Source organism: Poeciliopsis prolifica, unplaced genomic scaffold (genome assembly GCF_027474105.1).
Source record: "Poeciliopsis prolifica strain line A6 unplaced genomic scaffold, Auburn_PproV2 SCAFFOLD065, whole genome shotgun sequence".
NCBI lineage: Eukaryota > Metazoa > Chordata > Actinopteri > Cyprinodontiformes > Poeciliidae > Poeciliopsis > Poeciliopsis prolifica.
Window position 1 is genome coordinate 1,453,053 of NW_026562440.1, and position 25,624 is coordinate 1,478,676.

The following is a 25,624-nucleotide window of genomic DNA, read 5'->3' on the forward strand; positions in this document are numbered from 1 at the left end:
TTCTCCGACACAACATGAATAGAAGAAGTTGTCTCATGATTTTCTAATTTATATGTACATATATATATATTAATTTTTCTAACATCGTGAGTTATCATTTATTGTCATTTATTGTGTCACATTTTCAACATCGTCACTGAATGAAACAAAAACTGGAACAATTCTTAATCACGCAGCACCACCTGCTGGGCAAGATGTGTAATCGCAACTCAGGGCTTAAAAAATAAACGACGGAAAGCGGTAAGAACCAATGCACAAGGATAAAAACACAATTCAATTAAACAGTCAGGACTTTATTTTTAATCTTCATTTTATTTTTTGTTAATAAGTCCTCTAAATTAACACCTGTATTGAATTTTGTAAAACATATGTCGCGTCGATTACGGTTACGTCACAAAGTGTTTCCTACTTATTAGAAATGAAAATAAGAAAGGCTAAGATGAAAAACTTGGATTTGGCTGCTTTTGCGGTACAAATGAAGCCAGGTTCCGCTGTGTTCATCTGGGAAGCCGACATTCCTGAAATAAGGAAGTGAAGCCACCTTATTTGTGGAGGTGAGGGAGTGGCCACCTGACACCTTCTGCTCCACTTTCTGACATTCTGGTCGACTTGATCGCTGCTGGAGGGATTTATATACTTTTCCCCCCTCTCCTTTTATCAAGCTGTTGTCCTGGGAGAAGCTCAGTGGAATCAGGTAAGAGTAGAAATTAGTCCGTGCCTCTGCTTTTCACCCACGAAAAGAATCTCAACCTTAAAGTTGTTTACAAAAAGGGCAAAGTTTATGGACGTCAAAAAAAAAAAAAAAAAAAAAAGGAACGAAACTCGAAATATTTTGGTTTTGTGTTCCGATTCTGTCTGACTTTTTTTTTTAATGTTGACTTTCTGCATTAAAAAAAAGAGAAGCAAACTGCGTATATCTCGCAGCTTCTGTTGTGCATTAGTACTAACACACGTTAGTGTTGGTGCTCATGATGTGAAACTCGAGGCGCTTTTTATAACCACAGTAGAAGAACTATGTTCATGAGCAAAGCGTGTCTGTGCAGGTGAGGAGGCAGCCAGGCGCATTCCAGGCCCCGGGGTCATAATGTTGCGATATGTGGACCCCCTGCTATCTGTTCAGAGCAAAGGCATGGCGAAATGAGTTGCCTGGGTTTGGATATGCGCCTCCAGAATAACAGTTAGGAATTTAACCTAGAAAGGAAAGATGAAGATCCTGACATGTGTTTTAACGTTGGTTATTTCTGAAGTATTTCCGGAAGCACCAAAGAAAGAAATCCTAAAAAGTGATAAGAAGGTCTGACATACAGAGAACAGCACTGTAAGTACCAAGAAGTGCCATATGATTCTCTGTTAGGGTGGAACAGAGGCTTGCACAGCCCCAGGTGCATGTCTTGACAGATTATTTTTGTGTTTTTCTTTCCAACACTGAGCTGTACCTGGGAATAAGGACACTATACGGAGAACTAGAGCTTTCCTAGAGAGGCTCTACTCTGTTAAACATATGGTATTTTTATGCTGATCTAGTTAGGAATTTGAAAAAATATTGAGAATCATCTTCACTTTGCAGTTTCTGAAACAAACAAACAAAAAAAGACTTATAATGTTGATATGCACTAAGAAACGTGTTATTTCTCAGAAATGGTCATGTTAGAATTTTTGTTTTCCTAGGCTGAAAATCCCCTTCAGTTCAAATATTTTAAAAAAACGTTATCACTTTTTTTTGTAACCTGAAACTTTAATGTGTTTTAATGTAATCAAAAAGAGGACTTGAAAGGGAAGACAAAAAGTTTGTGGCTTTCAAACCTTTGTTGTATACTCAGAGACCTAATAAAATGTGGTACGTATTTGTATTTAATGCCTTTTGCTCTTATTCCCCAAACTGCAGGCAGAGCAGTGATAAAAGTTTAAAGCAGCACTAAGATATCAACCACTAGTGTCTCACATAACCTAGAAGCTGCAGGCCGAGCTACAGACTGGTTGTGCGTGTTGCAAGAAGCTGGTCCATCACATGCTGCTCTCCACACTGTATACATGAGCTTCCTCTTTCCTCATCTCTTGTTTAATGTTCCTCCTTCTCTGTCGGCTGCTGAGGAATTTCACTCTCTTCTGTCACTGTTCCCTCATGAAGATACTGCATATTTCAGTAAAACATGGCTGTTCACAACAAGGACACAGAGTACAAGTATTATCTATACAAAATGTCTGGTTGATGAACATCCCCACTCATTGACCTTCTGACGCCTCTGTAGTAGAGAGATGTTGAAAGAGTTACTTCACACTACTTTTGTCTCGTAAGAAAAAAAAAAAGCCTTCCTGGTAAACATTTGTCACCATAACAAGTATCAGCTAGAGAATAATAAATAAAGGCAGCATGTGCTAACTCTAAAGTAGGCCAGTTTTTCCACATCTTTGGGGAAATGAAGAAATTTTGAAAAAACTTCAAATGCGTTTTTAATTAACATTAACAGTAGTCTTGTCAGTTTTTTCGATTTACTGGGGTATTTTTGTGTATCAAAATTAACAGAAAAATTGTACTTTCCAGATATAGATTTAATAGTTACTTTTTGTGAGCCCAACTCTCTTACAACAGTTAACTAAATCAATTTAAAAGAACAAAGCAGAGACCTTGCTTCCAAGGAATGTCTGAATTCACAAATGATTATGTGTAACAAATGAATCATATTTTCAAATAAATTCTGGTTAAGAAGTTACTTGAGGAAATATGTGTTAACCAAAGAAGAAAGGTAATAGAGTGAGACAAAAAGAAACTTTATTTCCACAAAAACCAAGTTACTTTGCTTGACCTCCTAAAACAAAAACCAGAATTGAAAACCAAACATGGCATTCTGACACAGCAGACCTTTTAGTTGAAGAAATAAACAGATGTGCTGATTTCTCAAAAATGTTTCTCATCTTTCCGCATAAGCTGTCATAAAACACAAAAAGCATGTTACGTGGCTCTCAACTTGAAAAAATTAAGTGCATATCATTTAGATTCATTTTATATCAATTTCACCTGTGGGTGTGAAATATAAGTGATGACTCTAAGTTGCAAAAATCGCCTTATAGAATTTATTTGACATGTCTGAAATTGACATCGAATCACATATAATACTGTGTCAAATACATAGGAAGGTGTTGTTGTAGCATAACTTACTAAAAGCTGCACATTGCAGATGCTTGGTAGTTTGGGAGAGTAAGTAGCTGTGGAGGGAAGACACCAACCATTCACACTAAGGAGAATTTTAGAATAATGTGAAATCATGTTTTTGGATTGTGGGAAGAAGTGAGTGTGACTGGAGAGAACCTACACATGCAGAAAGACCCCACGTAACAGAACATCCCCAGTTGCAAGGCAGGAGGGACAAAAAGCCCATCAACTGTGCACCATATGTACTTTTGCAAAAGAGCCAGATATTGACATAATAAACTACACTTTTCCATTCTTGCATCCACATTTTCTGCTCTGCTCTGTGTAAACAATTTCTTTCTTTTTCTTGGTGAAAAATATTCTGTTCTGCAAAATATTTTGGCAGAACAGTTTTGGCAATGCTACAAACAGTGGATCTGAATGTTTACAATTTTTTTTTTGTCAAGACCATGTTTATATATCCCACCTTCTTCATGTATCAATCTGCAGGACAGATAAACCTTCCCACCCCCGTGAAACCAGTTGCCGAAACCCCCCTGTTGGGCTATTCATACCCAGATGATGGTGCAACATTCTTTTCTCTCATCCTCTCAGCTTGTCTCCCTCTTCTGCCTTCCGCGTTGCACTCACTCGCACACACAAACACGCCTACAGGGGAATTTGTGGCCCCAGGCTAACAAAACACAACCTAACAGTGGTGGAAGAGCCCTGAGAGAAACTAACACAACTCGGGCAGCTCACAGCGGCCTAACAGCATGGAGCTTCTCAGTTATGACGTTTAAAAGGCTCTTTCCTCACCAGCCGGGTTGCAAGGCAGGTATTGGCAGAAATTTCATGGTGAGCTTACATGTCTTTGCAAGATTGTTCCTCAATGTGCTGACTCAAAGAGTCGCAGGAAGTTTTCAGACAGAGAGACTCTTAAAGTAAGTGTATTTTCTTTTGCATTCACTGAAAGTGTGCTTTTAGACTGAGAAGTGCAATTCAAGGTGACAGTTTCAATATGTGTTTGTGTCGCAGTGTGATAAAGATTTATGATCATTTTTACAATCACTGACCCGAGTCATGTTTGTTTTAAACCAGGTGGTCAGAGGGTGATGTGTACCTGGGAATAGATATTCAGAAATCCGTAAAGGCTGTTAAACAATTAATTACAGAAGGCTTATTGTGATTCTACGCTAGGAATAAATAACATTAAGGAAAACTTAAATTTATTCCATGTAGTGAAATGTGTTTTAAACCAGGCGTAATATGCTATAATGACGTAGAGAATGTTGGTATACTCACGAAAGCTAAAGAAGAATAATTTAGATATTTGTCCAAAACATCTTTAATGTTGTTATTGATGTGCTGAAATTAGTTTCCATCCTTAAATTGAATTGAAATTTTTGTGGCTAGGCCTTCACTTGCAAATAGTGCAGGGACTTTGTTTTTTTTTTCATCTTTATGAATCACTTACTATCATTATATCTTGAGCATTCCTCTCAGAAATGTGCTGTCCTCACATTTCTGTGCACACTTGTAAGATTTGTAGATGATAAGAAACCATGGATGGAGTTTGAGCTACAAATATGGAAAAAATAAACTGTTTATGCAGCTTTAATTTTACGGTATATCTGGAAAAATTGTTGATTTGGAGTTTAGCTAGTCATTAAGTGCCTTGCTCAGTAGCACATGTGAATGTAGCTGGAGGATCATAGAATCATTCCTATAACCTTAATTTTGCCTGTAAACTGCCCTTCCCACTGAACCCCAGTCATTAACACTAGAGAAAAAGGTAGCATCACTGCAGCTGGTGGTTTATTGTATTGTTTATGATGTTATTTTGAGATAAGGCGGCCACTTCCATTTTGTAATTCCAACAGTAGTGAAAGATTAGTTGCAAATGAAAACTTGACTTCCTTGCTGAATCCCTTGATTGCTGTTTCACTTGACAAATTTTGCAGGTCCACACTTGACATCACAAATATGGGAAGAATGCAATCTTTAGATCTTCGAAACAAAAGTTATGAATCATTGCACCCACACGGCACGAGATCACAGGGTGAATATAATGTGAAAGATATAAAACATGACTGTATTTGCATAACAAACTGAGTCAGAGAACACAGTGTCCTTTGGTGGTACTGTCATTGGAAGTTTGTTTTATTATTTCTTATTAATGGCAATCTTTAAAACCTAACGATTTTGGTTGAATGTGTTCAGTTTTCCTTAAGTCAAATGCTTTCTTTTTTCTTTATTTGGTTGAAAGAATGATGCGGGCGTGACAACGCCAACCCGGCCCTGACGATGTACGAGGTGATGTCTGGTGACACCCTGGCCTGGAAAGGAGCCAGTCCAAGACAAAGCAGCAGAGACCCCAGCCCTGACAACGAGATTACTGGGGAGGGAGGGCCAGTAAAAATCCTTAAAGTGTGCTTCTGCACCAACAACAACCTAGGAAAGAACTTCAAGCTGGTGAAGTGTGACAGCTCCTGGAAAATTCAGGTGAGAGCGTCATTTTGCAGACATAGAAGTGCCAGAAGGTGGAGTTGAAGATGCTTCTGTAATTGTTTTTGATACAAAGTGGCAAAGATTTGAAATCAGGGATCCTGCAAAAGCCGTAAAACATTAATATTAGTTTTTTATTTTTTGTCAATGACACGTCAGAATTTTCTGCTCTACATAAAATTATACATGATTCAAAGGATTAAAAAAAGGAAAAAATTGACAATTGTTTTTAATTCTCGCTCAGGCTATCATTCGCTCCATCCTGATCAGCGGCCGATTGGGACCCAACGTTGAACTGTCAAAATGTTACGGTCTTATGCTGAAGCACTTAAAGTCTGAAGAACTTCACTGGCTCCACCCAGATCTGACTGTGGGTGAGGTTGAACAACGCTACGAGAGTCATCACGTGGAGGCCGAGTGGAGGTCCAGATAGGTTTTTCAGGCCTCAGTGTCGCAAAAAAATATTTTCCGTGATATGAGATTCAGAAATAAAGCATGACTAGTTAAAATGTCTCCTCTTGTTCGCAGATATGACCTTAGGATCAGATACATTCCAGTCAATTTCCTGGAGAAGTTTAAAAATGACAGATCCACGTTTCTTTATTTTTATCAGCAGGTACTGACCTCCTCCTCTCTCTCTACCTTTGATGCTGCAGTCAAAAGTAAAATCATAGAACTATGTCTGACAATGGTAAAAGGAAGCAAAGGCTGTTATAAATAAGGTTTTTAGTAACTATTAATGCTTGGTGAAGGGAATGCTCTGGTGGCACAGGAGGCCTTAGTCCTTGCAGCAGTAGTCACAGGTTCGATTCCCAGCCTGGCGACATTTGCTGCATAATTACCCTGTTTGCTGTCGAACTACCTTCAAACCAAGGCCACTAGAACCAACAAACCTTAAAAAATAATTATACATGGCAAAAATCGATTTATATTTAACTGCTACTCACAATTTCATTTTTCTGAGTGACAGCTGGTAATGTTTCATTACAGGTGCGTAGTGACTACATGCAGTGTCATGCCAGCAAGGTCAGCGATGGGATGGCCCTGCAGCTCGGCTGTTTGGAGATCAGGTGAGTCACTGCATTCCTCAGCTCACAAGTCAATGAGTTATTTGAATTCTGGTTGCATTACTTATGGATTTAACTCCAGATGATTTGTTTACCTTTATGTTGTACATGTATTGCATAACAAAGCTACTGTTGAAATAACAGGGATTTGCCTATTTGTGTCCAGCAGATACTAACATGTAACTCTGTGTTTGCAGGAGATTCTACAAAGACATGAATGCAAAAGGTCTCGAAAAGAAATCTAACTTTGAGCTGCTGGAGTGAGTTTTTTCCTCTGTTGTGTCTCTTCTGAAGCATTTTTTTAAGAAATGGCACTGAAAGTGTCAAAAGCAAAGTTTCAGGTTGTTAAAATCTGTGTGAATGTTATAAAATAGTGTTCTTTGTTAGGTGAGTCAGATGCATAACAGTTTCTTTTTCTACCAAGACAAAATATGGCAAGCAAAAAGCTGCCAACAGCAACAACAGAGGAGACTGTAAAACATGAACAACCTATACACAAACTGCTCTAATCAACAGAATGGAATGAAACACAAAGAAAAAAGGGCAACAAATAAGGGTTGCATATATTTTTACAATTGTTTTAAAAATGAAAAATAACTAGAAGGAATGGAAGACAAACTCTAAGAGACAGGATGATCTTGCTTCACTTATAATACAGAAACATGAGCAGAAACATCTAAAAAGTCAAAAAGGATTTAAAAAGGAAGTCAAAGAGCTTTGGTGCCTTGCAAAAGTATTTGTATTCCTTAAGCTTCTCAGTTTTTCACTTAACAAATTGACATCATGAACTTTTTAGAAAGGAATACTGTAATTTTCATAGTTTTCATTCATTCCAAACACTTTAGATTTCTAGATTTTAAAACAAGTTAAAAACCATTTAAAAGTTTCTTTTACTTTGTGATCACGCCCTACTTTGTCTCCTGTATAAAGTTGCTCCAATACAGATTAAAGTATGTGGCGGTAATGTGACAGAAAGTGAAAAAGTTTTATCATACTTTTGCTAGGCCGTGTACATCCTCGACATATTTAGAAAAACATCTTGTTAACACTGTTTTAGCTAAGCCAGGTATTTAGTTCATGTTTTACATTCAGGGTATATGTCTATGTATCCTTTAGAAAAGAAGTTGGCCTGGACCTCTTTTTCCCTCAGCAACTGATAAACAGCATGAAGGTAAATCTCTACCACAAACACTTGTTTTTGTATTTGCCACCACCATCCGAGAAGATTATCTTGCATTTTTCTGGAAAGTTATACTTTTGATGTCTGTTTGTGATTGTGGTCCAGCCTAAGCAGCTACGGAAGATGATCCAGCAAACATTTCAACAGTATGCAACCCTAAAGGAGGATGACTGCATGATCAAGTTTTTTGAGACCCTCAAGACATTTACCAACTTTGATGAGGAGGTCTTTCCATGTGAACTTGTGGTGAGTTGCTGTAAATAACTTCTCATAGCACCTATGACACACTTGGTTAATGTTTTCATCACAAACCTTTGTGTTCATCACCAGCAAGGTTGGAGTTTGTCTGTAGAGCTGGTCATTGGAGGAAGGGGCATTCGCCAACGTTCTCAGAAGGATTCAGCAGTAAGAGAAAAGCTGTTTTTACATTTCCCAGCTTGTTTTATACCATAAATATAGATTGTTTTTCTAATTTACAGGCCATTTTCAGCATTGTGATGTTCTATTTGGTTGTTTAGTTGCTGCATCAGAGACCCAACAGTTAATATTCCTAATTTCTTTTGGTGCTTAACAGATTTTAGTGTCTTCTGTTCCACTGGTAACCAAGAAGATTTTTATTCTAGCAACTATGTTGTTTGTTTTTTGCATCTGTGAAACAGTAACTAAATCAACATAACACCAGCTCTAGATTTTAATTAAATAAAGGAAGAGTGTTTAAACAAAATGTGTCACTTTTGCCTTACGGGTGAAAGCAACGGATAAAAGGAGGGAGAAACAGCAATGTGCAGCTTCACTCTTCACAAGTGGCTAAAAGTTCAGTTCACACAGATTAAAAGGCTATTAATTCATTATATTAGTTCACAAATAAAAAATGCAGTATTACCTAGTGCTCTGTGCAGCATCTAGGTGTTCCTTTGTCAATTTCAAGTGAAGTAACTTTGACATTTTTTTTTATTAAATATCAGTGGAAGATGTTTCAGCAAGCATTATTTACTATTTCAGTATGTCACTTTTGGCCATTTTTTTAATTGTCTTGTTTTGTGTAAACTAATAAGCAGTGCATTAAAATATGGCCATATTTTTGTGCTTTTTTTTGACAGATAGAAAATAAAAAATACAAAAATATAACCCCAAAGTTGCCCATTCACACTAATTAAATAGAAATACTTACTGCGCATGTCATGAGGAGAAGTATCTGTTGTTTATAGTCTCGTATCAAAGAATTGTCATCATAATTGAACTTACCTGTCCTTTTCTGCCACAGGCTTTGTTCCTTACTGACTTCAAACAGATAAAGAAAATCCAATGCTTGCCACAGACCAATGATAAGGCTCTCCTCAACATCAGCGTCGAAGGTGCCAAACAAGTAAGTGCAGCAAAAAAGCTGTTTCTAAAACTTCCTTAAATTAGTGCTTAATGTAAATACAACCAGTGGGGCAAAATAAATAAATAAAAAGAAAATCAAAGGATCTTGTTTATATTTGTGTGTTATCTTCTTTAACAGAACCTGTCTATCAGTGTGGCTTCGGTTCCTACAGCAGAAAACATGATGGATCTCATCGATGGATACTGCCGCCTGGAAAATGACACAGACGACAGTGTCATTTACCGGCCAAACAAAGGTGCGCTTATTTTACAATTGCCTCTTAATGGAGAGCAGTATTAGAAATTCTCTACAAATTGTAAACAAATGCTCTTAAAACCTTTTCAATCTAGATGCCAAGCCTTCACGGGTGTCCCTACCCGACATCCCTACAGGGTAAGATGTTTTACTTGATCACTCACTTGACACTTAGAAGAAGCCCTGGATAAAAATTCTGACTAATCTTGTTTTGTTGGTTTTTTTCAAAAAGCACTGACATCAACTCAGCTAGACACAGCATGGGTGAGCCAGAAACTTCAGATTTGCTCAAGCATGTATTTCTTTGGTGTAATTCGTTTAGAAATAAATACATAATGTCTTTGTTGATTCAAAGTGTCTCTCCATTTGGATTCTCAGGTTCTGATATTTACTGTGAGATTCTTGATGAGAGGCCAAAATCAGGTTTGTCTGAAGCTGTTACACTTATTTTTGTTTAAAATAATAGCAACTGAAACTCGTTTCGATCATTAAAACTATCCTATGTTGGTCTGTAGCTGTGAAATATGGGATTGATAGAAATGACATCATTCTGGGGCGAATCCTTGGCGAAGGCTTCTTTGGAGAAGTCTATGATGGCGTGTACAAAAGAGCTGTAAGTTACTATTTAGACTGTACAGATACATCTGGAAAACAAAAAAAATATGATGTGTTTGTTGTTTTGTTGGACAGAACGGTGAAAGAGTTAATGTGGCAGTCAAGACCTGCAAGGATTGCTCACCTGAGGTGATGGAGAAATTCATGAGTGAAGCAGGTACGAGGGCCTGCCTTGGCTGTAAAACAATAGAAGAAGCAATGCGGATGAGAGCAACATTTAATATGTACGAACTTTGCTTGGCAGTTATTATGAAGAACCTGGATCATCCTCACATCGTCAAGCTGATTGGCATCATAGAGGAGAATCCTGTGTGGATCGTTATGGAGCTTTACCAGTACGGAGAGGTTTGTCCCCAGTCACTGCTTTATTCTTAAACTGTTCATGTAGTTTGATTCTGCTCAGTTTTGCCTGATGCTATATAGGGAAAAGGTACCTGAGTGATTAAATTATCTACATTTTTACAGCTTGGTAGATACCTGACTCAGAACCAAAACAAACTGACAAACACAACCCTGGTACTGTTCAGCCTGCAGATCTGCAAAGCCCTCGTCTATCTCGGGGGGTGCAACATGGTGCACAGGTGAGAAAAGGATTGAAAGATTAACATAAATACAAGGTCAAAAAGTGTGTCTTTCTGCATGCAGTTAGTATATTTGGTAAAACTTAATTTAACGGGTTGTGAATAAGACTGTCATGACACTGTCATAAACAAATGTTTGTTATGAACATTTGTCATGTTCATCACAAATGTCATGAATATGAGTAAGTCTTCATGAATACTTATGACTGTTGTCATAAAGTGTCATTCGGTAAATTATCACACTTTTAATACAAAGTTGGCATTATTCAAAATGTCTGTTATGAAAACTTGACATTAATCAAGAAACCATTATATGTCATAAAATTGTTAGAAAAGTATTACTGATTACACATTAAAAAATTATGCAGCTTTATGTTATAAAAGCTAAAGTTTAATTCATTCATGAAGACTTACTCATGTTCATGTCAGGCATTATGACAGTCATGTTTATGGCTGTGTCATGACAGTCTTATTCACAACCCGCCAAATAAAGTGTTACCATATATTTAAACTTTTTGTGTCAGTATGTGTCAGTTTTGCATGACAGTTCCTCAGAATGTCAAAAACCTCAATTAAGGTAAAAAGATAAGAAAGTCAATAAACTACAGCATAAAACCTCACAAAGCTACACAAGAGAAAAGCTAGATGGCACTGTGGCTTAACTTTAGATACTGTGATCAGCCTCATGGTCATATTTCTTTAAAAAGGTTTTTAATATTTATATGTAAGAATTGTGGCATATAATCATGTAAAATTTTAAAAAATCATTCCGGTTTGCAACCCTGAAAGAGTTGGAGGAGTCCTTGTAGTTCTTGAACTAACTTCACAAATAGAACAATTAGCTACTATAGATAAATCAGAAATCAAAACTTTTCTTTGTAATTTCATCTTATCTGATGCCCAAACTCAAAAATATAATGAAAAAAAGGATTTTTAAAATGAACTGTCATGTTTTTTTTTTTCAGTTAATATGCAGGTGAAAGCAGGGTTTGTATGGAACATGAAATAATAAACTTGTGCTCTCTATATTGAGCTTTATTTTTCTGCTTTGGTAAAAATAAATAGTCTAAAAAAAAAAAAAAAAAATCTCATGTGATTTTTGAATAGTTGCCACAAATAACCACTGATATTTCATCAACTTCTATCCAGGATGTTGTAGTGATCATTATTCATATCTCACGTTCATATGTGAAAATCAGAGCCTAGATGAGTCTGTAAATGAAGAACGTTGGTTTTTTGGTTTTCTCAACGTTTAACACAACATATCGAATCAGTGCCCACATTACTGCAGGCAAGACCTGATCAGTCTATCCATCATAAACCAGATACTGATGGAACCTAACTTAGCAAACACATAAAAAATAAGAATAAGTACCAAACTACAATAATGTTGCTTTTGTCAGGGATTACAGAACGTCGGTTAAAATATTAATGAAACGATTACCATGACAATGTAATAAGAATTGCAAAAATATTTTTCTTGAAGTTAAAATACTGACCGTGAGGCAGAACAATCGAGTCAGTCAAGCTACTGGAAGAAAAAAAAGCTTAATGTTATCAGTAGAGGCCAGGCAGCCTTTCACGGCTCCAAGCTTCTGTGAAGCGAAAACACTGACAAGAAGAAATGTTCACCTGCCTGAAAAAAATTAAACATTCCTTTCTCCCTGTTTTGATCCAGTCAATCTGAAGGTGAATTTTTTTTTCTTCCTCAAGGACAAGCTTCTCATTGATCCAAATATTTGTTTAATGATATTCCTCCTCGAGCCTCCTGCCAGGACCTATTCCAGTTGCATTTTCATCTTTTGTTTTTCATTTGCGTTCAGGGATATTGCTGTTCGGAACGTGTTAGTTGCAAGCCCAGACTGTGTGAAGCTTGGAGACTTTGGTCTGTCGAGATACATTGAGCATGAAGAATACTATAAAGGTAACAGAGACGATGATACAAACATTTCTGTTAAAAGATCTGGGTGGTTAATCTAAAGTGTAACCTTTGACCTTTTGCACAATGTGGCTCAGCGTGATCTGATGGTGATTTCTCCACAGCTTCTGTTACTCGATTACCAATCAAGTGGATGGCCCCAGAATCCATAAACTTTAGACGTTTCACGTCAGCTAGCGATGTCTGGATGTTTGGTGAGCTCAGACGCGTTTTCAGATTTCCTTCATAATCCACTGATTTATATCTATAATGCTCAACGCTTCTCTTTATAGTCGTATCTCATGGATTGCAGAGTGAAAATGTCTGATGTCTCGGGTGCATTTCTCTGTAGCTGTGTGTATGTGGGAGATCATGAGCCAAGGGCAGCAGCCGTTTTTCTGGCTGGAGAACAGGGACGTCATCAACCAGCTGGAGCAGGGCATCAGATTGCCCAAACCAGAGAACTGCCCTCCAGCTCTTTACTCACTCATGACTCGCTGCTGGTCCTACGATCCCGGAGAGAGACCCAGCTTCACTGAGCTTGTAATCAAGATCAGGTATTTATTTATTTTTTTTAATTAACAAGACGCCCAAAGAGAAATCCTTTCATGATCTCCTTCTCTATGATTTGTGATTGTTTATAAAAATGAAGAGAATATTTTTTTTCTGTTAAGAAAAACAGAACAATTTTCTGTTCAATTAAAATATTTTTATTTGATAAACAATGATAAAAAAACAAAACAATAATTCATTGAAACATAAAATTCACATGTAAAGGAAATATAAAAACAAGTTATAAACTCTGACAAGAAATGACAGATATCAGATAAATGTATTGTACTGGCAATGTATATTTATTTTACTGCATAGTGTTGTAACATACGGTAGTAAAAACTAAAGCTAATTCTTGTGACTATTTAAGAGACCGACTACATGATACAAACATTTCCAATGCCCACGAGAGGTTACTTGGTGTCTGTTGTTTAAATTTTTCATCCTGTAAACCACTTCAAATTGCCACATTTCTCAAACATGCTGTACAAATAAACTTGAGGACCAAAAATACACACAAGGTCGTAATTCTGACGTGTCTTTCAGTGACGTCCAGAAGATGGAGAAGGAGCTGGACGTAGAGAGAGAAAGAGACAGAGCACGCGCCACCAAATTTCTGGAACCAAAGGTCAGCTTTGCAGATGCTCCCCCCAAGGTATAAACACTTGTTCATTTTATTTTGTTTTAACATATTATATATACATAAAAATAAGTGGTTTAATGCATTCACTTACTTTTTTCACCCTTTACTGAAGCCCTCAAGGACGAAGCCAAGCCGATTTGGGAACACACTCAGTATCGGTCTACATATTCAGGTGTGTAAGTTTATGCAAGTAACCAGAATATTTGCAGGATTTTTACAGTCTGACTGATTTGTTTGTGTGTCTGTGCAGCTGAATGAAGCTCTTTGTGCCAGCTCACCAGACCTGGCCAGCCCATGTGAATACCAGTCCCCGATTGACTCCAGAAACACGCTCGCTCTGCCGGTTAGGTCTCCCCGTCGCCGCAGTATGGGGGTAAGATCACAATATCAAAGCGTACTTCTAACATGCAATAAATGCCATCCATTTAGAGTTAAAATAAATGATCATCTCTGCATCAGGAGAGTGAGTTTATGCGAATGGAGCCGAACAGCAGGGAGGACGCCCAGCGGCTGTGGCAGAGAGAACGGCAACAGAGGCAGGAGACTCTGCGGCTCCAGAAAGAGCAGATGATGGAGGATAAGAAGTGGCTGGAGGAGGAGGAGAGACTCCTGGTGGGAAACAGAGCATCATTAACTTTAGTCAGCCCCCTCTCTGTGTCCCAGTGTCCCTCTTCTCACCAATACAATGTTACCCTGGAACCTGAGTGGAACAAAGCACCTCTAAATAGAATAAAAACTTTTGTTCAACCTCGACGCCCCACTAGTGTTAAACTGAATGTTCCCCTGATAACAGTGCAAAAGGAAGGCCCCATGTCTTTATTATGTGAAATGAACCTGCCTGTTCTTTTGCAGGACCCCATGGGACAAGATGACGTTTCCATTTCAGAGGTAAGTGTCCATGCGTACAAAATAAAATCCCAGTGAGATTAAATGAAGACAGCAGGTAGCAACTGTTTACCACACACTTTCTAAGTAAATATGCAGCTAAGTGAGAAAGCATATTAGCTTTGTTACGTACCAGAACACAAAGTGCATAATTGTGAAGATAAATCACTTTTTTCCAAAATTACAGCTGTAAGTCTCAGTTTGCAGTCGTGCCATGCTCTTTTTGTTTTGGATGAAAACCTTTACACTCATCCACTTTTTGTAGGTCACAAAATCCAAAGATGATTATAACTTAACAGGATCTGAAAAAAAAACTCTAGAGTAGTACAACAAAGATAATGTTACATTCTGACATCTTTTGTCAATATGATCCTGCCAGTAAAATTACAAAATTAACAACTCAATAAGATTTTTTTGTCCTCTTGTTGAAAGCACACATTAGGAACTGCTTAAGTTATTCACATATACTTTCTATACTTATCTGATTAACTCCATGTTTGTTTTTCTCTTTGTAGCCAACTGAAGATGAGAGTGAGCATGGTAAGGACTAAGACAAATTACTGTTTTACATTAAATTGTTTTCCTTTTGTTGTCTTGTGACAAATCTGTCTTCCCACACAGTACCACCTGAAAAACCCCCACGACTCAAAGCACAAGTAAGAAGACAGCTGTACCCTTGTTAAGCTTTTTATGGTCATTCAAACAGATTAATAAGCTTTTCTTGAATTAATATTTTAACAATTAATATTTCACGTTAGGCTGCTCCCACAGCAGAGATCGACCGTTCTGATGATAAAGTATACCAGTACGTTATGGACTTGGTCAAAGTTGTTGTCCAACTCAAGAATGACATCACTGAGCTGCAACCAGAACAATATATCTCCATTGTCAAGGTACACTGAGACAAATTACCTGCCCTCCACCTCCGCTTTGTAGGTCGTTGTTGTTTTATTGGCCAATTTAAAATGCAGAGGAAAACCTCCTGAGTCACAGAGCTGATTCATTTACTTTATTGATCTATCCTCACAGTCTGTTGGGATGGCCTTACGAGATCTGATCCGCAGTGTGGACGATGTGCTGCCGAGTTTACATGAGTCGATCAGGACTGAGGTATTGCTTTATTGTGCATGGGATTCAAACACACTACTAATATCCTTACCTTGAAAGCACAGAGGCAGGATTCGGTAAATAAACACCAAATTAAAATGAGGCCAGCTTTTATTTGATCAGATCCATTCCTTCTTTTTCAGATTGAAGGTACCCAGAAGTTGCTCAACAACGACATGGCCGAGCTGATCAGCAAAATGCGCCTGGCCCAGCAGAACTCCATCACATCTTTAAAGGAGGAGTGCAAAAAACAGCTGCTGGCTGCTGCACACACTCTGGCCATGGACAGCAAGAACATGTTAGATGCTGTGGACCAAGCTAGAGTCAGAGCTAATATAGCCAAACCAGCTGCACCAGAGTGAACTGATTTGTTTTTTGCTTTATTTTTTTTAAACTGACTTTTTTCTTGTCTTCTTAAAATAACACTTGGGCCTCTGCTGAGGTCCAAATGTTTTGATATCTATGAGCCAAAAGCAGCCTCTGGTTCTTTGGGGAACCATCAGTGTGTAAATGAGTGATGTGTTAAGTAACTCTGTCAAGAAAAATCAAAATCCACACTATTTGATATAATATTTTAAAAAATTGCATAAAATAGACTTAAGTGTAATGATCTGATTTATCAGTGGCTGCTGTCACATTGAGCTGGGTCATTCTGATGAGTCCATCATGAAATCGAAGTCTATGATGAGACATTTATGTTAAGTTGGAAATTAAAAATCTTTGTAAATACAGAATGTGTCCTTTCTTTAACCCTTGATAGCCACAAAGTAAAGGTTTGTGGCTATCACAAGTGTTTTATTTTTTTTTTTTATGAGGACACAGAACAAAAGAGTAAAATTAAAAAAGCAAGTATATAGATCAGCTGTGGGGGGAAAAAACAAGCTCCTCCTACTTCTCCTGCTGCTGAAAAAAAAACACACACTTCAGAAACAACTGGTCAGGTCAAGGAATAATCTCTTATCAATGTCAGTCATGCTCGTGTACACGTTGCTCACAGAGGAGCTGAAGGAAATGATGGCTACAAACAAAACAAACAAACAAACAAGTAAACAGAGAGGAAGGATGTCGCCAATACTAAAATTAGAGAAATAACAACATGACAGGAACTAAATGATTAAAAAGAAAACATGACAACAGGGTCCAATACCTTATAAGTACAATGCTGACAACATTGATCATTTGAATGACTGAGGTTCCAATAGAAATTTAGTCATAGATTTTGGTCCGTCACAGAAATTTGTGTTTCTGTGATGGACACAGAAACACAAATTTGTTTCTGTGTCTGGGGTGTCATTGTATGTAAGTCAATGACACACTATTGGCTGTGTAAGGCTGAACACAAAAGTGTTCAGCCTTACATCTGTTGCATAATTTCACATCAATATCAAGTTAATAAATCTCACCACTAATTTAATGTAAGCATTCGTGTTTATTTCTGAACACACTTCTTAGCATTCTGCTGTCGATCCCGATGGAGTTTTATTGAAGTCCTTTAAAATAAATATGAAGTCAATGTCATTGTTTTTTTAATAGGTGACTTCTGAGCCCACAGAAGTTGTGCCATTAAAACAAAAAACATTAACAATAAATCAGAGTCCAGCTACAGATTTTATTTTTTTTACCTTTCCTCACGAAACCTAAATCATGCCAGCCAACCATGGTGGTAGGAAGAGTCCTATTGTGCCAAGCAGACACACAATAATGAACATCCACAGGAAGATCCGATCAATGACCATGGCAACATACTTCCAATCCTCCTTCACCTGTGGAAAAAACAATAAAGGAGAGAAAATTTAATCAAATAAAAAAGACGCCTCACCTAAGAGAGCAATCTTATGAGAAACATCTACTTTGTTTATGAACTAGATTTTTAATTTGCTGCTTTAGGACACTAGCACTGCAATATATTCTGGAGGACAACACTGTCAGTTTAGAGACTGTTCCTCACTATTCCCATCCAGCAAAGTGATTTACTGAAAATTGTCAGTATCAATCATCTCATAGAACCTTTTCTCCTGATATTGACTCTCCTCTGGAGTTTTTAAACAACTTAAGGTTCATTAAAAGCAGACTATTAGCCCAAGAACCCAAGAATAAATGTCTCTGAAGTGACTTTTTGCCAAAAAAATAAATAAATATCAATTTACCTTAGCAAATCTAAAACAAGAAGTTACTTCTGTTCTTCAATTCACAATTTTTCTAGCTGTATTATGGATCTGACTTCCATCCATTTGTTGATACTCGTTGATATTTTTTTGTGAATCCTCAGCGTAATCTTTGAGATGATTTAATCCCCCCAAACTAATCCCAGTTCCCTGAATTGTAGAGCAAAGAACGCATCAAATCTGCCCTTCCACAAACATTTAACTCTGTAAATTCTCATTGACAGCCCCCATGTCTAGTCATAGTTTACTTTTAACTTTCTCACTGGCTGGTTAATCATATCAGATTTTCATGTTTTTTGCTTGTTTTCGTTAGCAGGAAAATAGTAGCATTACGGTTGTTACGATAAGTAATACTCACACTGAAATCTGCATCTTCAGCTCTCAGATGGTCTGCAATGTAGTGAACCCCTTGTAATGCCCGTATTACACTTGGTGAAAGTATGCAAGGTGACTCTAATGCTGAACTGTCCTCTTTAGGTGCCTGCTGTGGGGAATTAAACCTTGCTCCAGAGAGCTGCCTGTTCAATCCTGCAGCACCATCTTGCAAGTTTTGGCTGCTCTGGGGTTTTTTCTGTTGCAGTGGAGGAGTCAACCCTGGAGGTCTCGGAGAGGGGGGCCGAAAGGAGAAATATGACGTCAGCGTTCCCAGCTCCAAGTCCTCATAGCAGCTTCTCTCTGGGTTTTCCAGAGTGCTCCCATCTCTCATCCAGGTATAAGAGGTGCTGATGCAATGGCTTGAGTCATACCCTATTTGCATTTGCCGCCTCTCTGCTGCTATTTGCTGCTGGAGTAGCAGCAGCCTGCGGCGCCGGCCGTCAGGCGCCGGCCTGCGCATGAACAGCCAACGTGGGATCAGGTCCAGGAACACGGAGTGGACCCAGCGGGGCATCTTGTGAGTGCTGGGTGAGCGATGGTGCACGTTTAGCACAAATACTGTGATGACGATGGACAGGGTGACGAAGATCATAGTGAAGAGGAGATACTCGCCGATGAGAGGAATGACAAGAGACGTGGAGGGTATGATCTCCGTTATGAGCAGGAGGAACACAGTGAGGGACAAAAGGACTGAGATACAAAGAGTGATCTTCTCACCGCAATCTGAGGGCAGGTAGAAAACTAAGACGGTCAGGCATGAGATCAACAAGCAGGGAATGATGAGGTTGATTGTGTAAAATAAAGGAAGCCTTCGGATGATGAAAAAGTAGGTGATGTCTGGGTAGATCTCATGGCAACAGTCATATTTCTTGGTGTTGTATGTTCCCACAGCGTTGATGATGGCCCATTCCCCGCTCTCCCAGTAGTTGTTGAGATCCACAGTGTTTTCTATTCGCTCCAGGTCGATCTTGGCTTTGTCATAGGTCCAGGAGCCAAATTTCATTTTACAGTTCTGCTGATCGAAGGGGAAGAAGGTGACGTCGATGCTGCAGGAGCTTTTGTAGATGGCAGGCGGGACCCAGCGCACTTTACCATTGTGGAACAGGTGAGCTTTGGTCATGTGGGTCACAGCAAACTCGCCATCAGCACTGGAATAGAAAAGAAATTGCAAAGCAAACTCAGCATTGTTGTGGCTTAGAGGGAAAGCAAAGTTTAGGCAAAAGGGCTGCAGCACATACAAAAATCACATGGGGAAAAATTGTAACTCATCTTAAACCCTATTCATTACGTTAATCATTAAAATAGCTTCTGCTGAAGAGCCGCTATCATTTCATCAGTTTAATTTCACTGACAGACTGTGATTAAACAGACTCAGCGGAGCAGAACTCCATCATCAACCTGCTTGATTTTAATCTGAGAGAGGTGACTTTAGGTGCTGGGACTTGAGTCTGAAAGCTGGATTTTACATCTGATTTCACATGGAGATTGTGCATTCATAAAGGCCACTTTCCTTTTAAAAAGAATAAGCTTCACCAACATGCTAGAAAAGAAGTTCATCAAATACAGGTAAACATGTAAACAGTAATCCATTTAGTATACCACTAGATGGCACTATACACATATCAGAAACCTATAAATTTGTCATTGAGTCATTCAAAATGCAATAAAATATTATTTACATTTTTAAAGCAAGCAGTTTGTATAGCCACTTGAATGATCTCCACACTCTTTACTTTTTGACAATATACATTATTAACATAGATGTTATTTGTAAACAACAATATTTGATCAAAGCTATCACAGAAATAAAAAAATATTAACAATAAATAAAAAAAACTATTAACTCACTTGTTATAGAGAACTATATCTGGGACCCATATAAGCTCCGATGGGACTCTGATGGACGTTACGTTGTCATAGTCAGACGGTCTCCAGCGAAGTTTGTAGTCATTCCACTCCTGGGATCAATTAGATCCTTGAGTTTTTATCCCTCATTTAAGGTAGAAACAATTCTTTGAAAAATGTGACTATAGAAACAAGTTTTCTAACCTGCTTTAACCACACATTAGTTGTCATCATTTGGTTTTTCTCATCCTAAATGGGAGAAACAGGAAGGAACAAAGAACAAACACACTGAAAGCATTAAAAGATGTACAGTATGTGTAAAGTCACATTTTTCAAATCTAATTGTTCAAATCTAATTATGACTATAAGTGATGGAACAAATTGTCAGGGCCAGAAGAAAGAACATCCTCTTTTTGGTACACATGCAGCATTTTTGGCATGGATTTCTTTCACATTCATTCTTCCATTTGGTGTTTATGTTAGATTTGTTCATGTTAAACTGTTCTAAACAGTTTTACAACCAGTTTTCTGATACCAGTTTCGCCTTTAGACCAGTTTTTTATCATCAAATGACCAAGTAGCACAGTCATTACTGAAAACACACAGAGGATACGTCACCACATCCTATAATCACGGATGAAAATGACACCAAGATTCTTCAACTCCTTTGCTAGATTCAGAAATATTGACTATTGATCCAGCATTTCCAGACAAAAATATTTTGCATTAAATCAACAATTTTGCTTGAATCCTTTTACAATCAAGATAACTCACCACATCAATGAGCTGGGCTATGGACAGTCCAAACTTGACTATAACCACATCAGAGATGTTTGGGACAGGTCTTGACCACTTGTTGTAACCAGAGAAGAGCGTCTTGAAGAGTTCATCTTCGGCATGTGAATGGGTCTTGACATGACCAAGAACTGTGGAAAGTAAGATGTTTATTTGTCCAGATTACTCATTATTAGAATTTTACAAACACATAGATTTCATTTAGATGATTATGTTTGATCTCTGATTTCATGCTATCAAGTGTTTATAAGTAAATATGATCGCTTAAACTCTTTATTTAATGATTTGAAACTAATACGAACATATTAAATGCTTTTGTCATTGTTGCCTTCAGTTATCTATCTGGCTGGCATCGTATTGTGACTGGTGATAGAAAGAGCGGCAGCTGGAAACATGGAGGTGTTTCATCACAAAAGTCTACCTGTGTGAGATTTAACCTCAGTTTAAACTCAGATGTCTTGGGAAGCCGTTAAGACATTGCTAGAGAACATTACAGACTATCAGCATCAAGAGAGCCAAGGAAAACAGCTGTAACCCATTTTCTCATCAACACGGGTCTTTTGTTCCAACATTCACCCTCACAGCACTGAAGCCCTTCTTCTGCTCACACTCCTAGCTGGTTCCTCCTGTTTAATCCTCTTCATTCTTGGTTACATTCTATTATGTGTACTTTTTGTGTTCGCCTGGCTGTTTGTAAGGTTTGGTTTCCTTCCCTGTTTTCATCAAACATCCACTCCATGCCTCTGCCTATGGCTCTCTGACACATTTGGTTAAACATTTGAATAATTGTGACTCTGATCAATGGACATTAATTGTGTACATGCTTGTGCGTAATTAAATGTTTGAGAGTTCTGATACTGACCTGAAAGCTGAATCCACACTGTGCAAAAGTGGAAACTTTGTGACTGCAGAAACTTTGGCCACTTTTAACCTTTGTGAAAGAAAGGCTTTTGTGTTTATTTTTAAGGCTATTATTTTAATGTTAGACCTTAACCTTTGTGTTAATAGTTCATTTTATGACCTTTTCCAGCTTCATCTGTGTACACTCTGGGTTTATTAGTCCCTCTGTCTTGATTTCCCTGGTCTGCTTTTTCTCCAACTGCACCACATTCCCCCGATTAGTCACTCCTGATTCTCGCGCCACTCATTAACTCTCCCAATAGTCAAGTCTGTCATCATCACCTTCCTGCCAGACGCTCTGTTCATCCATGTCCATTCATCACTGCCTGCTTTTCATCACCCTTTTTGTCCTCACAGTAACAGTGACCATGTATTCTAGTTCTTGTTGTTCCCTGTTAGTTCTTCTACTTTTCTGGATGTCCTGTAAACAAATAACGAGTATGAGTCCACCCCTGTCTTGTCTTGAGGTATGGATGCTGTGCAGTGCACTGGACCTGGATCTCTTCCTTTTAATCACTGTTGGATAATAAATAATTTCTTTTTAACTGTGTGTTTTTCGTGTCACAACTTGTGCATAAGAAAAGCAGATTTCAGAAAAGGGCTTTGATGTATCTCATGTGCACTATAATGAAAGGGATTAAAATATGAAATTCTGGGACTATTGCAATGACTATTAGTGTGGCTAAGACCTGGTACTATACTTTTAGTTTTGTTCTAGTTGATTACTTTAGATGGACTAACAGCAGCCCTTAATTTGCAAAAAATGTCAAAAGCTACCAACTGAAGACTGTTAAATTGCTCATTTATTTTTATTAGCTCTAAAACAAAAGCCTTAAACTGACAGTGTGACATTTTGCAATGGGTCATGCACCATAACTCATTATATTTCACTTCCCAAAATGGTGGTGTGTGTTTTATGTGCCTTTCTTTCTTTGTGTGTTTGATTCAGTTAAGATTTGGCATAAAGAAAAATGTTGGATAGTATTTTGTTACGTTAGATATTTGAATTTTCAAGATAGAAAGAAGTGCTTTTCTTTCTTATCTTTCTTTCAAAATCTTTTTTTAGAATCTTACTAAAATCAGGCACATCCACATATGATCTGTTATGGTGACATTGACAAGGTCCTGCTATGTTTGTGCTATCATAGTGCAGAGGACTTTCCAACTCAGTGGAATGTGTCACCATTATGGATCAACAAGTAGCACACGCTGCAGCTACTTGGCTGAGTTTTTGGTTCCATTAAGGACATTTTTGCAAACAGTTATTGTAGGTCTACCCTCTGCAGGGTCAATGATGTAAAGTCCTGTGGCTACGTGTAAATCTGATGCAGAGATTTACTGCTAAAGCTGATACCTTGGATGGGCTTTAAACATCACAATGCTGTTTCGCAGTAAGTGTTTCACATTGTAAAATGTTATTTTCAGCATTATTTTTTCAGACATTATCTTTGCCATATGATGGGTTTTAAAGTGAATACCTGGGGTCATTTCCCGCCATCATTTGTTTGCTCTGACCTGACCAACAAGGTTGCAGCTGAGATCTTTTGACGGCCCTGGTGAGATGCTAAACAAAACGGCTCCTGGGTACCATACATCAAAGAACCTCCTGGCAGTGGAGTCTTGAAATGAGATGACACCTTCAAAATCCAGCAAACTGGGCTTAGAAGACTGGAGGCCAGCCAGGCCCCTTGGCCAGGTCTATAAAACACTGACCCGTTTGGAGGATCGAGTCAGCAGCTTCCTTGGCCAGAGGCACTCTTGGTGAAATTGGGCTGTCAAGTGCTTTTAGTGAAGAGTTTGTAGGGGAACAACGTGGAACATTTTCTGGACAAGAAAACTGCAAGGCGTCAAGTCAAAGAGCTGATCTTTGGCTTGGTGGCAAATGAACCATCGCTAGATTGTGTATCTACTTTTTTTTTTTTTACTGCAGAAGTAAAAAAGAAAATATGGGGCAGAAAGGTGCAGACTTTACATGTTTTTTTCAGGTATCTGTTAAGCAAGTCTGCAAATGACTTGTTTGTGCATTTGAGTGAACGACTGATTCAAGGTTTAAATTGGTGCAAAACAGAGCACTCTTTTTTTCTTTTCTGTCAATCTCTTTTTGTAGAGAAAGTTTCTATAAATATCTGAAAAAAGCATAATGTTTTCATGTAATATATTTCTCTCAATGGTTATGTATATCCAATCCACCTCTTATAAAAAATATTTTGATCTAATTATGGCAGGGAGAAAAGAGCTTGTTTAAATTCAGCTCCATATCTTACCTATCATTTGATCCTTTTGTAAATATCTGAAAGTGATCAGTTGTAGATTAGCATTGTTTGCATATAAAACGTGTGTTTTTAATTTGCAAACATTGCAAGATGTATGCATGTTAAATGACTTTAGAAAGGCCACAACACAAGTAATTCTATGGTAGAAAAATGCCAGTTTGTATCCGGTGGATGGTATAAAACAGGATTAAGAGAATAAATTGGGTGCTTGGTAAATTAAAAAATACAGAAGAATTAATCAAGTAAAACATAAGGAACAAATAAAAGATACCAGCAATTGTTTTAATTAACTAAAAATCTGCACTAAGGACTTTATGGCTTCTGGAGATGTTAACAAACAGTTGCAATTTTAAAAATGTATGTGAGGCAGCTAGGTCAGAAACAATTATGATAAACTTCTAAAATCATGAAACTTAGTACAACCTTTTCAGGGGAGGGAAGTGTTACCAGGATATGCCTGGTTTGTAGCAACTACTCTTTATCCTTACAAGAAAATAATTCCATGCTGGCTAATTCAATTTGGATTCAGAAACAATTGGGATAATTAAGGAAAACGATTTTAAAAAAAAACGTAGTTATTAATTTTTTTTTTTTCACAGAGTCTAGAGATGGACGTCAGAACAATTGAAGGGCTTTTATTGGGAAAAAAAAATATAGGTGGTTATTATTGCAATTCACAGGTTTTGATTCCTAAATATGTTTTTCAGCTGGACTGTGTATTAAATTCCTGCTCAGTCGTTACAGTACAGGAAACAAAACAAAACAAAACAAACAAACAAAAAAAAAACCGCTTACCTGTCTGACCCAGAAGTAGCGTCCAGATGACGATCGTCCCTTTCAGGAACAGGTGGTTGTGAATCATTTTGCGCTCCGTGAGAAAAAAATAAGTCCAACTTGATCAGAGAGGAAAGCGCAGCAGGGACGAGCCGTCAGAGTCTCCTCCGTGAGAGGAGCATGTGTCATCTTCGCAGCTGGGAGGCGTATCAGAAAAACTGCACAACTGCCACTACATCAGAGGGAGAGGAGAGAGTGGAAAAGTGCTCCGACCAACTACGGTACCGCCGTTCAGCATTGGTAAATGTCTCTTCGATCACCACTGAAACGTGCTTCTGTTGTGGTTTAAATCTGCTATTTTAATAACTTAAGTATAGAAAAATGTTGTCCAGGCTTGCGCAGGTACCAAATCCAAACCGCTGCGCCTTTTTACGCACGTTGCCACGCTGTTATTCTTTTGCAATTTCGAATGATTTTAATCTGGAGAGTGGATCCAACTAGGGAACATGCGTCCCTTTATCTGGTAGGACACCTCCAGCAGTCCCTCCTCCTATTTCTCTTCCTTCTCATCTCTCTCTCTCTTTCCTCTCTCCCTCTTTCTCTTTCTCACTATGATTGCCATAAACCTTAGATGCAAAGGCAACTGAAATACCACATTTAAATCTAAGCACATTAGAAAGTGTTAAATTA

The 25,624-nt window shown here is 38.0% G+C and overlaps 2 protein-coding genes across 3 annotated transcripts; one reads left to right on the top strand and one right to left on the bottom strand.

Moving 5' to 3' along the window:
* The first annotated feature begins 575 nt into the window (after positions 1 to 575).
* On the top strand, positions 576 to 16,535 carry ptk2bb (protein tyrosine kinase 2 beta, b). Of its 2 annotated transcripts, XM_055019990.1 has the most exons (31): positions 576 to 694; positions 5,400 to 5,635; positions 5,883 to 6,061; positions 6,167 to 6,254; positions 6,629 to 6,708; positions 6,903 to 6,965; positions 7,822 to 7,876; positions 7,991 to 8,131; positions 8,216 to 8,290; positions 9,150 to 9,251; positions 9,390 to 9,507; positions 9,602 to 9,644; positions 9,739 to 9,770; positions 9,885 to 9,929; positions 10,022 to 10,119; positions 10,197 to 10,278; positions 10,366 to 10,466; positions 10,587 to 10,702; positions 12,526 to 12,626; positions 12,746 to 12,835; positions 12,973 to 13,177; positions 13,719 to 13,827; positions 13,928 to 13,987; positions 14,066 to 14,188; positions 14,275 to 14,427; positions 14,668 to 14,703; positions 15,216 to 15,240; positions 15,322 to 15,356; positions 15,459 to 15,593; positions 15,730 to 15,810; positions 15,951 to 16,535. In XM_055019990.1, exons 2-31 carry the CDS (start codon positions 5,438 to 5,440, stop codon positions 16,167 to 16,169), a joined length of 2,988 nt encoding a protein of 995 aa, XP_054875965.1. In that variant the 5' UTR covers positions 576 to 694; positions 5,400 to 5,437; the 3' UTR covers positions 16,170 to 16,535. The 2 variants fall into 2 exon arrangements, with proteins under 2 accessions (XP_054875965.1, XP_054875964.1); XM_055019989.1 differs by having other exon boundaries at positions 14,275 to 14,703.
* Positions 16,535 to 25,416, bottom strand: chrna2b (cholinergic receptor, nicotinic, alpha 2b (neuronal)). Its single transcript, XM_055019991.1, has 6 exons — positions 24,956 to 25,416; positions 20,967 to 21,118; positions 20,397 to 20,441; positions 20,196 to 20,305; positions 18,331 to 19,495; positions 16,535 to 17,570 (listed from the first exon to the last, which is right to left on the bottom strand). The coding sequence occupies exons 1-6, from the start codon at positions 25,020 to 25,022 to the stop codon at positions 17,445 to 17,447; spliced, it is 1,665 nt and encodes a 554-aa protein (XP_054875966.1). The 5' UTR covers positions 25,023 to 25,416; the 3' UTR covers positions 16,535 to 17,444.
* Between the last annotated feature and the right edge of the window lie 208 nt (positions 25,417 to 25,624).